The sequence below is a fragment of the Syngnathoides biaculeatus genome, chromosome 2 (assembly GCF_019802595.1).
Source record: "Syngnathoides biaculeatus isolate LvHL_M chromosome 2, ASM1980259v1, whole genome shotgun sequence".
Taxonomy (NCBI): domain Eukaryota; kingdom Metazoa; phylum Chordata; class Actinopteri; order Syngnathiformes; family Syngnathidae; genus Syngnathoides; species Syngnathoides biaculeatus.
Window position 1 is genome coordinate 18,899,114 of NC_084641.1, and position 18,221 is coordinate 18,917,334.

The 18,221-nt window shown below is 40.1% G+C and overlaps 1 protein-coding gene across 1 annotated transcript; it reads left to right on the plus strand.

Moving 5' to 3' along the window:
* The first annotated feature begins 2,412 nt into the window (after positions 1-2,412).
* On the plus strand, positions 2,413-17,377 carry rnf41 (ring finger protein 41). The gene is made up of 7 exons (XM_061839192.1): positions 2,413-2,552; positions 4,989-5,048; positions 5,126-5,241; positions 8,042-8,313; positions 10,098-10,233; positions 12,913-13,016; positions 15,644-17,377. The coding sequence occupies exons 3-7, from the start codon at positions 5,152-5,154 to the stop codon at positions 15,996-15,998; spliced, it is 957 nt and encodes a 318-aa protein (XP_061695176.1). The 5' UTR covers positions 2,413-2,552; positions 4,989-5,048; positions 5,126-5,151; the 3' UTR covers positions 15,999-17,377.
* The last annotated feature ends 844 nt before the right edge of the window (positions 17,378-18,221 follow it).

Sequence of the window (18,221 nt, forward strand, 5' to 3'; positions counted from 1 at the left end):
TTCTTGGCAAAGTGAGACATATCCAAATTTCGACTTAAACCTTCAGGAGCAGCTGTATTTAAAAAAAAAAAAAAAAAAAAAATCAGTTACTTTTGATAGGCAATCATGGAAACTATTTGCCTTTCAACATTTCAAGCATTTTAAAATAATATTTAAGACCATGACCACCACATTTAGAGAGTTAGGAATCAGAAATAAGGGTCAGTCACCAGTCACAATTTTCCCAATTTGCTCACTAATGTCAGATGTTGAAAAAGGAGATGAAAAAATGGGAATTTCTTTTAAAAAGGTGTTTTTCAGTTATTTAGAAACTGTTGGTTTGTTCAGTATGAGGTCTTGGAAAGGCTGAGTTTACATCATTGTAATTTTGTGTATCTGTATGCGATTCTGCAATCCGACATCTGCAGGCATTGTGTCACTCAGTTGATTAATTTTGTTTATAAGTTGATGTGAGATCATTAAGAAAGCAAACTGCTTCAAACCAGTCTACCAAGGTTAATATGGGTTGCGAGGGATACCAGCAGAAAAAAAATAGGTAGTCGATCTCATACACACATCTCCAAAATGAAATCAGTTTCAAACTCACAAATTCACTGTTTGAAATCTGACTCATTCAGTCTGCTTTCTTTTCATTTTATTTATAGCTGTCGCTGTCGGGGGAAAGAACGCTGCAGAATAGGATATAAGTCTGTAGTAACAATAACAGTATTCATAATGCTCATAGACAGAAATTGAGTCTACTCCAAGGGTGTTGATTTCCTTTTAATGTCAACTTTTCTTAAGTCATAGCCGATAACTTTCCTTATAAAAAATGGCAAAAAAAAAAGATTGCATAGAATTATAAAAATTTATTCATTCATTAATGATCGATGGAGAAATATTTTGAACAACAAAATTACTATTCAAGCATTACACAATCATAGACAAAACAGTATGTTTATTACATTCAGATACAATGGTACTTGGATGATAACTGAAGTATTAAATTGCAATAATTTCATAAAGAATTAAAATTAAATAGGAAAAGCACCCTCACAATGGGACAGCCTGCAAGTAAACCAGCACAATCACTGATTCATTTATTCGATATTATTAAACATTGTTAAAGAAAATACAAGACTTAGTTCAGCTTCATTCTCTCCGGTGTCTCGTACATAAAATCAAACTCGGCATTAGCATCTCTCTCAAACGTCGGGGCAGCCATTTTGGATGATGATGTGGAAGATGCCGGAACTTCCCTCTAGATGAATTCTGATTGGATGCTGCTTGCTTCAGCAGCGCACGCTGATTGAACGAAATTATGTCGCATTTTGCTCTAAATAAGATCTCGATATGTCCCATTTTGAAATAAAACGCGATCTTCCTTGGCTGATATAGAACGATATGCCGCACTTTGAACAAAAATCAGAGTATCCCGATAACTACCATTCGGAGCTGGATAATTTTGGCGCGAGTTTCGTAAATCTGAAAAAAATGCCCATGTCGCGTTTTGAAAACAAACTCTTCAAATATAAACACGAACACCATCTATCGTATTCCTCAGAATGGAGACGAGTTCAAAAGGATTCTTTACTTTTTTAATCTCTGTGGATAACAATGACACGTAAAAAATTACATCAATTGAGAGTAGTAATGTAAACTTTTGTTGAGATGTTTTGGTTTTTTTTGGGGGGGGGGGGGGCAGGGATTAATGTGAAACAGGGAGCAATGACGGAACAAATTTGGAGAAGGAAGATATAGCCCATCCATTGTATGTGTATATTTCCATCCATTATTTACAAGAACGGCGGCATGGTGGAGCAGCTGGTAAAGTGTTGGCCTCAGAGTTCTGAGGACCCGGGTTCGATCCTGGCCCAGCCTGTGTGGAGTTTGCATGTTCTCCCTGTGCCTGTGTGGGTTTTCTCCGGACACTCCGGTTTCCTCCCACGTTCCAAAAACACGCAACATTAATTGGAGACTCAAAATTGTCCTTAGGTGTGATTGTGAGCGCGACTATTGTCTGTCTTCATGTGCCCTGCGATTGGCAGGCAGCCAGTTCAGGGTGTACCCTGCCTCCTGCCCATTGACAGCTGGGATAGGCTCCAGCACTCCCCGCGACCCCCGTGAGGATAAGCGGCAAAGAAAATGGATGGATGGATGGATGTTTGTAGCCGTTAAAAGAATTATTAATGCTAATACTCTATGTTGTGTTATGTGCCAGCCTAAAAACAACCAGCTTCTGATTTTAAATTCTGCTTCTAATCTGAAATATATAAATAAATACACTACTTAGGTCGAGAGTATGAATATTTTTTCACCTCTGGTTTCTTTTTTTGTGTCAAATTGATTACTGTTGATTTGGAATAACAGTGAGGGGGGAAAAATGAATTTCTGCCTTGCGTCTAACCACCGTTTGGCATATTTGCGCGATGACGTCACTGTCCGTCGGCGTATGAGTGACGTCGGGACGTCGGTCGGATGTAGCGCGGCAGGACTCCACTAGCCCAAGCTAACAGCCAGCGAGCCGAAGTTCACACAAACCCTCCCCGAGTGCTGTCTTGCTGCTCTGCCAAGTAAGTCCGTCGCTTTGTTACGATGTGGTGGTTGAGTGTGCATCACTGTAGATCGCCATTTGTTGGCGCGTAGCTAGAAAATGTTGTACTTGTCGCTGGCTAACTCCGAGGCTAATGTCCAGGGGAAAACAGCGACAGCGTCGATGATGCTAAGTGGTTCGCTAGCTAGCTCGCGAGTGTGTGAGGCAGACCTATCCGCAAATTCATTCTAAGGATACCCGCACTGAGTATACATTTGACATTTGGTGGGGGCAACAACAACAAAAAAAAAGCGGAACGTTGCTGACTTCGTAGCACGGCTCGTCGTCAGGGGGTCGAGTGAGTGTGATGGGGATGAAGAGAGCGAGTGTCTCCAGACCGCTGAAGGAGGGCAAGCATCACCTGCTTTCAAGTGATATGGAATATGGATGGTACGATCCATCGCTGCATCGTGGTAACACGGGGAAAAAACGTACAAAAAAACAATGGCTAAATAATAGAGCTCCAATACTAAACCGGGACTTAGTTTATGTACAAAACAAACATAAGCACCCCCATTTAAAGTACCAGGGGGGGAAACAAACCAGTCGATATAAGGGGTCCTCGTTTTACGGCTGTGTTCATCGTCTACATCGCCGACGAGTTAATACGTAAGTCGGACCACGCGTAGTCTGACATGTATGATCACTTCTTTTGAGGCGTTAAGCAAACTAGTTGATTCACGCTGTTTGTTGCTGTCATAATTGCAATAAATGTAGGGAAAGAATATTCATTATGCCTTGAAAAGCAACCCTCAAAACAGCTTATGACGTCATAAAGTAGGTCTCCCTGTCTATAATTAAAAAGTACCAAAACTAGACAATTACAATAAACTGGTTGTGCACACCGTCTAATGATAATGGTTGCTCTTTTATTTCCCGAGTTACAAAAGATTTTGCATGGTTTCAATGCAAAGTACCGTAATCTCTCGAAAATAATGCACCATTTAAAAAAATATATTTTCAAAAAGTCAATAGAGTGCATTATATTTAGGTATGGATGAAAAATAAAAAATACAATCACATTTTACAGTTGTATACAGGTACATAGAGTGGTCAAAAAGGTATTCACATAAGTTTCAATAACATATTTGATGTCTCATTTTACACATTTATATTTATTACAGTAATGTGCGCCACCAACCTGAACTCTGACCTCCTGGGGGGGAGCTTTGCATTTAACAATCGTTAGCATACCATATTTACTACTGCACCAAACATTAGAAACGACTGCCGATGACGCGGCCAAACAGGGAGCAAAACAACGTGAGCTGAAACTACGTAGTACAATTGTACAATCGCTAAAAAAAAAAGGGATAGCACACACAATTGAAATGCTTTGTTTAAAGTGGCCATTACGTTCATTTCGACGTAGTTTGAGCTTTGGTTTTGATCATGACCTGACGTTATGAAGAGCTGGTACAGATTGTAGCGGAATAGGGGCAAGAGGCTGCGCTGCTAGCACGGTGTACCTTCTCCTCAAAGTGATAATAATGAGAAATAAATGGAACCAAGACTCTTGGGATTCAAAAAAAATGTTCCTTACAAATGCCATGTATGGCATAGAGGATGACAAGATGGGATCACCGTTCATGAATGCAGGAAGCACCAGAACTAGACCAATTCTTCAATGACGAGTTTGACAGTGATGCACAAAGGTAGCTACGATGGATATTTTTCAGATTGGAGATGAGTCAGATGCTTCTTTTGAAGTCTTGGCCAAGGATGTGTAATGTAGTGGGTAAGCTTCACTATGCACAAATGTTTTATGCACAAATATGTAATGTAAAATATATTTAACACAGTGTAAAATAGATTAAGACTGTAATATGTGTTATAAATAGTATTAATAAAATGTTATGCCATCGTTGAGCATTTGTTTTAGTTGGTTGAGGGATTCTGTTCTAACAATTTTAGGGACCAGGCCAAACATGACCTGTGGCCTGTCCCAAGATACAGTATATATTACCGCTGCATCAGGACATACACAAAGATTATCATTATTATTATTAATGATTTTTGTACAGACGATTTTTTGAAAACCAATACAAGTACAAACCTAGTAAAATAGAAATACAGATAATTCCTAATATTTTGAACATATGGAGAGCAGCAAATTGGTGGTTCGCATTGTACATTGGTAGAAGGGTTTTCCCGTGTCTATTTATTTATTTATTTTCCCCGGTCAACTTTGGGGGTGCGGATTATACTTCAGGACGCATTAAACTCAAGAAATTACGGTCATTTTATTCAAGTGCTGTTGTTTCTCCGTTCATTGAAGAGCATTTCAGTGTTTTTGAGCTGAAGACATTAGTGTGGTGAGAGTGTTTCAGAACAAGCGTGGAGCTTGACAAAAGCAAACCCAAAATATCCATTGTGAGATTTGTCAGTGTGTTTTGTTGTTGTTGTTTTTTTTCAGTCTTTGTGTTGGTGAACAGATCCAGCTGAATGGAATTACACCAGTCTGTTTGTGAATGAGGTAGCCTCTGTCATTTTCCGTCCATCTTTTCTTCCCTTAGGGTGGGTACACAAATCACACTTTGCATATTGTTTTAGGGGACGCTTGGCCCCAGTGATGCACCATGGGCTACGACGTGACGAGGTTCCAAGGGGAGGTGGATGAAGACCTACTGTGTCCAATATGTAGCGGTGTTCTTGAAGAACCAGTGCAGGTAAATTAGTGGCACCGCACATTTCCGTGATGCTTTGTGTAGTTGTTAATCTCCTGTAAAGCAAAACAAAACAAAGCAAATTTCTTTGTATCGGGCATTTCATACACAAAGTAACTCAATGTGCTTTATGTGATTAAAGGCTTTTGAAAAAAAAGATAAAATATTTAAAACAGCATAAAAATGACAAACAAAATAATAGACAATTAAAACCACATACAGTGCAAGTAATATGATTAAAAAAGTGGATATATTCTAAAAAACATGAGAAAAAAGAAGCGTTGTCAACCTGGATTTAAAAAAAATTCACACTTCGGGCTGACCTCACCTCTGTTGGCAACTTATTCCATTTGTGTGCAGCATAATCGCGAAATGCTGCTTGACCATGTTTGCTCCTCTATTTGACAGAGTCAGTCGATCTCAGAGCTCTACTGGGTTTGTATTCCGTAAGCATTTCTTTGATGTATTCAGGACATAAATAATTTAGTGGTTTATAGACCAGTAGCAGAACTTTAAAATCTATTAGAAAGATGACTGGAAGCCAGTGCAAGGATTTTAGGATTGGAGTTATATGCTCTGACCGCTTTGTTTTGGTCAGAACGCAAGCTGCAGCATTCTGAATGAGCTCCAGCTGTTTAATACTTTTTTTTTTTTTTTGGGGGGGGGGGGGGTCCAGTCAGAAGACCATTACAATAGTCAAGTCTACTTGAGATAAAACCGTGGATGAGCTTTTCCTGGTCTGCTTGAGACATACAAGATTTCACTGTCGATATGTTCTGCAGAAGGCAGTTTTTGTGATTGATTTGATATGATTGTTGAAAGTCAGGTCGGAATCAATTAGAACACCAAGGTTTCGGACTTGGTCTTTGGTTTTTTTAAAGATAGAGAGTCCAGGTGTTTACTAACAGCAATTCTCTTTTCTTTATTGCCAAAAACAATTGTCTCATTTTTGTTGTGATTTAGTTAAAAAAAAATTTTCGCTCATCCAGTTATTTATCCGATTTAGACAGTGGCACAATACCTCAATTGAAATGTAGTCATCTGGAGACACTGCTAAATTTAACTGTGCGTCATCTGCATAGCTATGGTAGTCAAAGTTAAAGTTTTGAAGAATTTGACCCAAGAGTAGCATTTACACATTGAACAGGAGAGGTCCAAGAACTGACCCTTGAGGGACCCCATAGGTCATTGCCATTCACTGAGACCGAGCACCTCCAATGGTCACAAAGCCAAAGCTCTAGCCTAACAAAGGCTGAAGTAACACTACAAGTGACATGCATTATGATTGTTGTTTTCTCCTCAAGACACCACCTAAATAATCTGTAGCTCTTAATAGATTTGTAATTTTATTTATACATGATTGTATACATCTGTGTATCACTGATTATATTGACAGATGTGTAGTTGTGTGTTTCAGGTTTTCAGTAAATGTAAACAGTTATGTTGGATATGGAAGCACGAGAATTGTCCCGATTGATATTGACAACACAAAAATATTGTTGTCCACCACTCAATTTCAAATGTACTGAAAATTAGTAAAGCACATTTTTTATTAAAAGGAAAACTGCAAGTGTTTTTTATGTTTGTATAGCATGCGTGATTTGTTTGTGACTTCTCAGAGAAGCTAATTGATCTGCCACAAATTTTGGGTTTGAAAGTATTAATAATGAAAAAAAATAAAAATACAAATCTGGACGCATACAAATACCGGAACTGTTGTCAATCAGGAATAAATCCGACATAGTGACGGGGAGACGGGTTGTGAACGCGGAAGCGTATTCCGCCACACGTTAACCTTTGATGGAATCCATCGATGTTTTCAGCTAGTATTAAATACAAATACCAATATTTAAATAAATGATCCCCTGGTTTTACACAAACTCATCCATTAAGTATGTTTGGAAAAAAAAAAAAAAGAGGACATAGTCGTCTCCACAGAACGTACATGGAAGCGATTGCGGTCACACGTAAACCTCTCTGCTCCGACAGACGGTTTATTTTCTTTTTTAAATAGTCATTGTTCTCAAATGAGCCAATTTGGCATTATAAATGCTTCTTGGTATTTTCAGATTGAGAAGAATAATTCCTACCTAAATGAAGCGATTGCTACACAGGCGTGTATGTATTTGGTTGGGCACCATCCATCATGTTTTTTTGCCGAAATCCATCAATATTTTCTGGTCTTTTCAGCTCGTATTCCATAGAATGATCTCTTTGAATATCTGTCTCGTCTTTTGTGACAGGCAATTTGAAAAATCTACTCTGGTTCAATGGCCCCCGCACTGCAGATCAGCTGCGTTTGACCGGCAAGATGGCGCCGTGCAAACTGTGACGTCACAAGCTCTATACTCTTATCAACTTTAGGAAAAGTTGGTAACAGCAAAATGTGGAAAAAGTGAAGAAAAGTGAATATTTTCCTGGTGGCACTGTATATGCGTTCATGATTAGTCTGGCATTAAATGGTAATGGTTGTTGGCTTCTATGTGCCCAGTTCAGGGTGTACACTGCCTCTCCCCTGAACATAGGAAAAGGCGCCAGCACGCAGGCGAACCTAGTTAAGCAGAACAGTCCAGAAAACGGATGGATGGATCTACCTTTAATTTATCTATATCGCCCAGCCCTACTTTGCAGTAAAATACTTGAGTCACTCTGTATGATGTGCACATAATCTTAGTCTAACGGGGATCTATTAGCTGTTTGTATGCTGCATTAACTCCAGTTCTAACCGCAAACAACGAATGAATGCAAGAATATAAAAGTATATGAAGAAATCTAATATTCTGGGCTCTCTTTCTCGTTTCAGGCCCCCCACTGTGAGCACGCTTTCTGCAATGCCTGCATCACACAGTGGTTTGCCCAGCAGCAGATCTGTCCCGTGGACCGCACTGTGGTGACGCTGGCTCACCTGCGGCCCGTGCCACGCATCATGCGCAACATGCTTTCCAAACTGCAGATCACCTGTGACAACGCCAGCTTCGGCTGCACGGCTACACTTCGACTGGACCAGCTACAGTCGCACCTGAAGGACTGCGAGCACAATCCCAAAAGGCCCGTCAACTGTGAAGAGGGATGTGGGTAAGTGGCTGTCCTTCTGTTTCTCTCCTCCACACTTTGATTGTGCACTATGACCACAAAAATAAAGATCAGGCTGTCTTCTTTCATCACAATTAAAATTTGTCTCTCGTTTATACAGGTTTTATTTTAATAATCAGCAGTAAAATATAGGCTAGTTCCAGTCAAATCTGATTCTGAAGGGGAAAAAACGGAAAACCTTTGTGAAAGCAGACATCAAGCAGAATGTTTTCTCTTTTCTTTCAATCTCCATCATCTAAACATAAAACAACTCTAAAAATACTTTTGACAGAGAAATTATTTCAAGCATAACTATGAACGGAATTTACATGAGAAAAATGCATGGACAAATGTGACTCTCATGCCCGCACTTTCTCACTCATTGTCCTCTATAGTTTTTCCATAGTTGTTTTTTTTATTATTATTATCTTGCACATAAAATCTAACAAGGTTTTACACGTGGATTTTTTTTTTGGGGGGGGGGTGAATGGGATCTTGTGTGGTTGCCATTGTCCTTGAAACCAATCCCTCCCGTTGCTGTGCAGTTTGGAAATATAACTACTACTATGAAAAATGCATTGTTAACATTGCTGTAGTTGATTAGGAGGAAAAAAATCCTTTCAATTACCATGTTTTCAGCTCTATAACGCGCACCTAAAAGCCTTTAATTTTCCCAAAAGCCAACGGTGTTGGTTATAGTCCGGTGCACCTTATATATGGCTTAATATTGAGCCTTCAGTGCAGCTTCATCTAATGGATGCATAACGTAACCCCAGCCTCTACTCTAGTGTCTATTGTATGCGCCTTATGTGTGAGAGAAGTTTTAGAATAGGCCATTCCGCCTTCTAGTGCGGAAAATATGGTACCTTTTCTTCCTCTGCATACTGGGATGGGAGTCAAATGTCTGGTGGATCCTTAGTCTGTAAGTTTAAAAAAAAATACATAATTACGAGAGAATACTTTTGATTGATGACATAGTTTTCAAGCGTTAAAAAAAAAAAACACTTTTTCATCGCAGTCCTAAGACGGTCGACTAGCCATAACTGGGAGATGGACGAGCTGGAAATGAAAAATTTAAATTAGTACTCGCAACAGATGTTACAAAGTCATGTGGATTAGTAGATAAAATTTTCTTTAACAAGGAGTGAAGGAGAGTGTCTGATTGCTATACATATCTAATGCTTGCTGCAAACGAGTTACCGTCGTCTCAGTTATCATCCGGATGAAGCTCAGATTCTTCCAGAGGATCCAGAAGGAGTTTATTCATCAGACAGTTTTAAATCCCATTCACTCAAGTTTCCATATGGACCGACATTTTCAAAGTTGCTTTTCTTTTTATTCTACCCCATGATCTTAAGGCGACATTCATATCGGTCGCAGCATAATTTTTCTTGCATTGTCACAATACATTTCTATTACCGAAAGCCTTTTGGGGAATTTTTTCCCCCATTTTGTCTTCTCTTTTTCAGCATTATGCTTGCTTCTCATTTTCTCCTCCTCCTTGCTGAAGGACGGATGATCACCTCAAGGCATTGTCGCCCTCAACAGGGTGCCGTTCCTCATTGCAGTCACCTAGAGGCATGACAATCACACACAAACTGCACAAGACCAATTATTCTCTTGCAGGATCTAAGGTGTCATTCATGTCTGTCGAAAGAATATTTTTCTTGCCTTGGGGAAAGAAATGTTGAGTACTTTTTTTTTTCCATTAAGAAAAATAGTTCTTCACAATCCAAAGTATTTATTTCTGAGAACATAAGTAGTCTTCTTTCTTCTCCCACTGGCAGCCTGGAGATGCCCAAAGACGAGCTTCCCAACCATAACTGCATAAAACACTTACGAAGTGTCGTCCAGCAGCAGCAGGGCAAAATTTCAGATCTGGAGAAAACTGTGGCGGAACACAAACACCAGCTGGGCGAACAAGTAAGTGTGTGCGCCCGCGTGGCTGATTGCCTTTACTCTTTTCTTTATTTCTTTTCTGTAAAAAGCACGAACAGCATCTGAAATTAACACCGGCCCTGGGGCCTCTACGCCTCATTGTCATATAATAACCTACAGATAAACACTGGGCCGTTCTAATTCAAATAGTAAACAGTACAAATTTCCAAGTTGCAGAAAATTTATACCAGTCAAAAACTGCATTTTCAGAAATTGTTTTATTGGCGAAACATCCCTCCAAAGACAGGATGGTGTAAGGAGAAACCCCGACCAGGGCCACCTGACTAGATAAAAAGGCATTCATTCGAGTTAGCCTCAAGATGATACCCGAAGCTAACGGCGCTACCCCCAGACACCAGCTGGTACTTTGCAGCCTGTAGAATTTTTTTCTTCCCCCCTTGAGCGTGTACTTCAAGATATTTACTGAGTTTAAAACTAAATGTCCTAGGAGGGATTTACCTTCAAATCACGCCTATTCACACAAAGACATCGTAATAACACATACAGACAGGTAATATAACAATACTCATGGAGATATCGTAATTATCTTTGAAATAAAGTTCATTAATATTGTGTTCTTTCTTTTTTTTTCTTTGTCATACAAGTAGCGCCACACTGCCTGTAATCTGCATGTCAATTATGTACTAGATCCAAATGAACACTTTTCAGTTCCTGGTTTTTGCATTTTTAAAGTACTGATCCACAACTGTTTCAAAATGGGTTGTAAAAATCAAAATACAAGTGAAATATTTCAAGATGGTGCTGGGAGTGGTCGCGGCAACCCGGGCGCTCAACTTGATGCGACGTTAGGAATATGTTTAAGCATTTCTTTGGGGCGGGGGGGGGGCTACGATTTCAGATTACCGCTAGCCAGATGGATTACTGTGTGATGAAAAAAAAATCACTGTCTGGTTTCCTTCAACCCAGACTCAATCATTTAGCTAGCAGGACCCAGTAGCTTCAGCGCAGATAGAACAAGTGAGTCCAGTAAAACACATGGAATACAGGCTGCCATTTTTTCAGGATTCCTACCAGGAGCCTCCCACAGGCGGGAGTGAATCTCTGGATTGGGAAGGAGCAGGAATTATGACAAAGTCATTGGCAGTCAAAATTATAATGGGAGTTGAAATTGTGGTTTTCATGAAATTTTGGAATTTGGGAATAGGAACATTTTTTTTTCCCTCACTCTGGATTTGGAGGAAGTGGTATGTAGTACAAGTCAACAAGGAGGAGGACTGTGTGTGCTTGTGAGCAACAGATGGTGCACTAATGCCACATTCAAAGACATTTGCCATTGTCTGGGCATCAAAACTTTATCATTATTGTTAATTTTTTTATGTGAAAGATTTAAAATATAGTAATAAACTTGAGTGGAATGAAGGAAACTTCTTGCTGGGGCACACGTCTCACCACTGTAGGCTTCCGTTGCTTCTGCACTCCCCGTTATTTCCGCCACAGAAATATAAACAGTAGCGTAACAACAGCTACCAGTAAAGAGAGCGAAAAGTCTGTTCTAAATAAGGCCTTTTATCATCAGTTGTGAGGGTTTGTAGCGATAAACTCTGAATAAGAGCAAGACAGCAGCACTGAAAATTTATTCCAGCATTTAAAACGTCATCATAATGCAAATCTTTTACAAGGGAACAGGACCACTGCAACCAACAAATTCTCACAAAAAAGCAGCCTACTGTCACCCATTCATTTATCGAAGGCATCATGTATAAGAAACTGGGCACCATGGAGAGCAGTACTTGAACCAAAGTTATTTAAAGGTTTAGAATTTTACATTGATTCTAATTTTCATTAGCCTGTCTTTTGTGATTTACATTGTATGCTAGCATAAAGATAATCGATTTTTGTGGTGCAGTTTATGGTTTGGGTTGACTCTACATGTTCAGGTCTTCTGTTGCTTACTTTGTCGGTTTTACAGTAAGCGTCACATGAGTGACAAACCTCTTGAAGCAAGCACACTTGCCTGTTATTTGAAGAACTGTGCAAGTCATTTATTTTAATTTCCCCAGTTGTATTACATTTCTTAACAGGGAGTCTATGAAAAAAGGTGCCAAGGAAAACAGTTTCTTGTTAATAAGTTTGTGTGTTTTAATTCAAATATGTTGAAAATGTGTGGGAGGGGTAAAAGTCTAAAGATTTTTCATGTTTTTTTTTTTGTTTGTTTTTTTTTAATAAAGTGCAATATACAGCACAGGTGTCAAACTCAAAGCCCGGGGGCCAGACCCGGCCCGCCGCATGATTTTATGTGGCCCGTGTAGGCAAATCATGTGTATCAACTTGTGATTTTTTTTTTTTTTTCTCAAATAGAATCTGTAGCAAAATTTCCAATTGTCATATCACAAATGATGACTTGGAGATATTGCAAGCAATTTTATGTTACCAATCATCATCAAAAACCCAATTCCCTTGATTACTGATTCCAAAACTAGTTCATTAATATCATGTCTAAATAGGATAAGCCAATTAAAGATTTTTATAGTTTCACAGCCATAACGGCCCTCTGGGGGAAACCGTAAGGACAATGTGGCCTGCGACAAAAATGAGTTTGGCACCCCTGGTACATGGTTTACCTTTTAATAGCGGGCGGTCATTTAATGACCGAATGTTTCAAGAACTGTGGAACATACTCACTGTGGCACTCTCACACTCCAGAAACGAGACATTCAGCTGCTCAAAGCGTACATGCGAGCCATCCGTAGTGCTAACCCCAACCTGCAGAATCTAGAGGAGACCATTGAGTACAACGAGATCTTGGAGTAAGTCCCTTCATCTTCTTTGCTCTGTTTCCATTGTGGTTTACCTCTCTATTAATGAATTTACATGACCAAAAGCAGGGAGTATGAGGGGCAGCCTGAAAGTAACGAGATCCATCTAATTTAATTTTTCTGAAAAATTCAGTTTGTAGTTTAAATACTCATCTTAGGGTTAAAAAAGTTTTAAACCTCTCCATGTCCCCTGCAGTGCTGTGGAAAAAGTTTTGGCCTCCTTCTCAAATTCCTGTATTATGGCATAATTGTAGTCTACCCACCTAAATATTGAAGATCATCAAACAAATGTAAATATCAGACAATTGTAACACAAGTAAACGCAGCAAATGTTGCTTTCACATGGCGATTTCATTTACTGGGAAGAAAAACGATCACTTTCCTGGCTTTATGAAAAGGTAATTACCCCCTTTGTTAAATCTTGAATTCATTGTGGCTAATTGGTGTTTTTGGCCAATACAATTACAATAAATGAAGCTAGAGGAAAGTTGGGCTCATAACTTTTTGACTGCCCCTCATATTTCTAGGACGTTGTCAGTATGAAATATCATATGGGCACTGTAAAGCACTGCTGCTCACTCATTGATTAAGGTGACCTTATTGCTTTGTCGGTGTAATGTTTGAGGATGCACGACTCCAAAATACTGTTCTTGGCTCACCCCGATGCTGTTCTTTTATTTTTCGACACAGTATTGTACCCCACAATCTTAATTTTTGTCTTCTATTCGCTAGCCAACGACCAAATGTCAAAAAAAAAAGTACAGAACCAAAAGAAGAACTTTTAAGAATCTCTTTCATAAGCAAAATCATCTTCAAGCATGACAAATTGACAATGCTCTATCTCAAAGAAGTTTGAGTCCAAAAACTGTCATGTGGATGTAAGAATTGTGAAGCTCCAATCAAATACGGGGTCCCATGTAATAATATAACTTGACCTAAGATATTTTTTGTTTCTCTAAATATCACCTCCTAAGACTACAAATTAAGACCATTTTCAGTTTTTTTAATTCTAACCTGTTACAGTGAAGAAAATACGTATTTGAACACCCTGCTATATTGCAAGTTCTCCCATTTGGAAATCATGGAGGGGTCTGAAATATTCTGTGAGAGAGATAATCTAAAAAGAAAAATCCAGGAATCACAATGTATGATTTTTTTTTTTTTTTTTTTTTTTTTTTTTAACGATTTGTGTGATACAGCTGCAAATAAGTATTTGAACACCTGTCTATCAGCTAGAATTCTGGCCCTCATAGACCTGTTAGTCCGCCTTTAAAAGTCCACCTCCACTCCACTTATTATCCTGAATCAGATGCAATTGCATGAGGTCGTTAGCTGCATAAAGACACCTGTCCACCCCATACAATCAGTGAGACTCAGACTTGTAACATGGCCAAGACCAAAGAGCTGTCCAAAGACACCAGAGACAAAATTGTACAACTCCACACGGCTGGAAAGGGCTACGGAGAAATTGCCAAGCAGCTTGGTGAAAAAAGGTCCACTGTTGGAGCAATCATTAGAAAATGGAAGAAGCTAAACATGATGCTCAATCTTGGTCGGAATGGAGCTCCCTCCATGCAAGATATCACCTCGTGGGGTCTCAATGATGCTTAGAAAGGTGAGGAATCAGCCCAGTACTACACGGCAGGACTTGGTCAATGACCTGAAATGAGCTGGAACCACCGTTAAACCAGCACATTTCAAGGGCCATCTTAAGTTTGCCAATGACCATTTGGATGATACAGAGGAGTCATGGGAGAAAGTTTTGTGGTCAGATGAGACCAAAATGGAACTTTTTGCTCATAATTCAACTAACCGTGTTTGGAGGAAGACGAATGATGAGTTCCATCCCAAGTCCAACATCCCTACTGTGAAGCATGGGGGTGGTAGCATCATGGTTTGGGGTGTTTTTCTGCCCATGGGACAGGACGACTGCACTGTATTAAAGAGAGGATGACCGTGGCCCTGTATTGTGAGATTTTGGTGAACAACCTCTTTCCCTCACCCAGAGCATTGAAGATAGGTCGTGGCTGGGTCTTTCAACATGACAATGACCCGGAGCACACAGCCAGGAAAACCAAGGAGTGGCTCCGTAAGAAGCATATCAAGGTTCTGGCGTGGCCTAGCCAGTCTCCAGACCTAAAACCAATAGAAAATATTTGGAGGGAGCTGAAAGACTGTATTTCGCAGCGACAGCCCAGAAACCTCTCTGATCTAGAGAAGATCTGTGTGGAGCAGTGGGCCAAAATCCCTCCTGCAGTATGTGCAAACCTGGTGAACAACTACAGGAAACATTTGACCTCTGTAATTGCAAACAAAAGCTACTGTACCAACTTGCAAAATAGCAGGGTGTTCAAATACTTATTTTCTTCACTGTAAATGTTTTGAAACCCTGCTGTGTATTGTAATTTGGACCAGTGTGTTCTTTTATTTAAAAAAAAAAAAAACAATCATTGGGAGGTTTGAAATGATATTCTGGTGGTTTATGACTTATGTCAACTGTCATTTTTGTCAACTGTTAAGGTAAGTCAAAGAAAAAGATCGTTTGCATCATAATTTGGAATGCATTGTAAAGCGTTTGATTGGGGGGGAAATGCCATAATGGCTTGATTGCCTTGTAGGTGGGTGAACTCCATGCAGCCCGCCAGGGTGACCCGCTGGGGCGGCATGATCTCCACCCCGGATGCCGTGCTGCAGGCCGTCATCAAGCGCTCGCTCATCGACAGCGGGTGCCCGCTGTCCATCGTGAACGACCTGATCGAGAACGCCCACGAGCGCAATTGGCCGCAGGGCCTGGCCTCCCTGGAGACGCGGCAGATGAACCGCCGCTACTACGAGAACTACGTTGCCAAGCGCATCCCGGGCAAGCAGGCGGTGGTAGTGATGGCCTGCGAGAACCAGCACATGGGAGAGGACATGATCCTTGAGCCCGGCCTGGTTATGATCTTTGCGCACGGCGTGGAGGAAATCCTATAACTGCGCTGAGACCGACCAAGAAATTTGTCTTTTTAAAAAAAAAAATGAAAAAAGTGAACTGTGGATACCTATGCCTTAAAGGAAGGACAGATGCTATCAACCTGGGAGATGGAGCCCATATTATGACTGATATGGTATTTGGTTTTGACGGTTGTATGGTTTCTATTTAGTGCATTACGTGTACCGATTGTTCTGCTACTCGCATTGTAACACGGGAAAACTTTTTCAACAAATTTGGATCATTCTGGGGAAAACGTCCTGCCGCGCAGGTTCGCCACAAACTCGACATTTTCTGGCACAACGCGAAACCGTCGTCGCACGGTAAGGGAAGTGTTTTATGAAGTGGTTGGCGCGGTTTGAGCGCATTGTTAATCAACCCACTACGGACACGGCTGGCTCACTGGCTACTAGCATCTTTTTCATGGCGCGCGCGTACTGCCGCCCAGCTGACCGTATCCCCACAATAATTGTATCAATGCGTTGGTACCTCACGTGTAAATGTTTGTAAATACAAATGCTATATCGACTTATAGATGTCATTTTTTTCCTTGTTCTGATTCCGTATTTCCCCAGAGTTTTTTTTTTTTTTTTTTTTTTTTTTGGGGGGGGGAGGGGGGCATTTGTGTCATTGATGAGCTTTTTGCTGTCTTTAAGTTAATTGCTCCACTGTGAATATTCCACCAAGATCATTTTTCTGTGCCATTTAGTTTTATTTATTCCGTTGCCTTTTACATGCTCACGCACGCACACAGACAAAAAACTTGAAGTTGAAATTTGCCTTTTTCGGTGCATTTGAAGTTTGTCGCAGGAACGAATCATTTTGTTGTTTTTGCGTTGCCTTTTTTTGGTGTGCCGGCTCCAGATGTGAAGTGACGTCCAAGTTCAAGTTTGACGTGCGTGGGATTGATGTGATGACCGCAATGGTTGCCTTCCTACAGTATGTTTATTTTGTCCAGGTTTCGACTGCGTTAAGCAAGTATCTCTCTAACTATGTGTTTGCAGCGTGGAGATTGTAAAAACTGAATTGTGAAGTCACGCCTGTGGCTTTTAAAGAAGTGTTTAGTCTCACCATCTCCCCTCACAATTTGTACCGAGACAAATACGACCTATGAGCAGTAAACGGAACTTTGTATTGTCCCCTTTTGTTTTTCTTTTTGGTCATGTTTTTAATCTGTCCAGTGTCAGTGTATCACGGTGTACAGACAAAGGAATAAAATGTCGAGTATTTTGTCAGTTGTATAATACTGGAAGTTAAGCATTTGAATGCGCTAATTAAGAATGCGTCACCGACCTGTGAAACGGTTGCTTCGTGGTTGCTGATTGTCGAGGGCTACCAGTTGTATAAATGCGCTTTTCTTGAATTAAATTTGCTCAATTTATTTTTGAGATAAATTATCTTATACTTCCTTTTAGCTAGCCGTGGTTTGATCATGTGCTACGATACTAACCGCTTAACTTTTTGGTTTTTAGGTGTGTGATTTTAAACAATGATCAAATATATATTTGTGTGCAGCAAAAAGAATAGTCGCTGGTGACTTGTTTTTCAGCAAAGCCTTGTGGTCCTTTGGAGGTAGCCGTTCCCTGCTGTATCCTTTTTGTGGTGGACCCTCTCCATCAGTGTTGTTTAATGTCCTCCAAGAACTATGTTAAATTTATGAGGGGAAAAATATTGATGCAGGAATCCATCAATTCATTAGTGTTCAAATTGATTACTGTTTGCCTTTGCAATTTGAAGATCCGGATAAAACGCTGCATTGGGTGTTCCGTGGCTCATCTGCTGCATGTCTCCCACCCCAATATGGGATGAACTTGAGGAAAACGTCAGTGAACCCTTGGATTTAATACAATGTCAAAAATATGTATTTGAACACCCTGCTATATTGCAAGTTCTCTCACTTAGAAATCATGGTGGTGTCTGAAATTTTCATCGTAGGTGCATCTCCACCGTGCGAGAGATAATCTAAAAAGAAAAATCACAATATATTATTATTATTTTTTTTTTAACGATTTGTGTGATACAGCTGCAAATAAGTGTTTGAACACCTGAGAAAACCAATGTTCATATTTGGTACAATAGCCTTTGTTTGCAATTACAGTGGTCAAACGTTTCCTGTTCACCAGGTTGGCAAACACTGCAGGAGGGATTTTGGCCCACTCCTCCACACAGATCTTGTCTAGATCAGACAAGTTTCTGGGCTGTTGCTGAGAAACACGGAGTTTCAG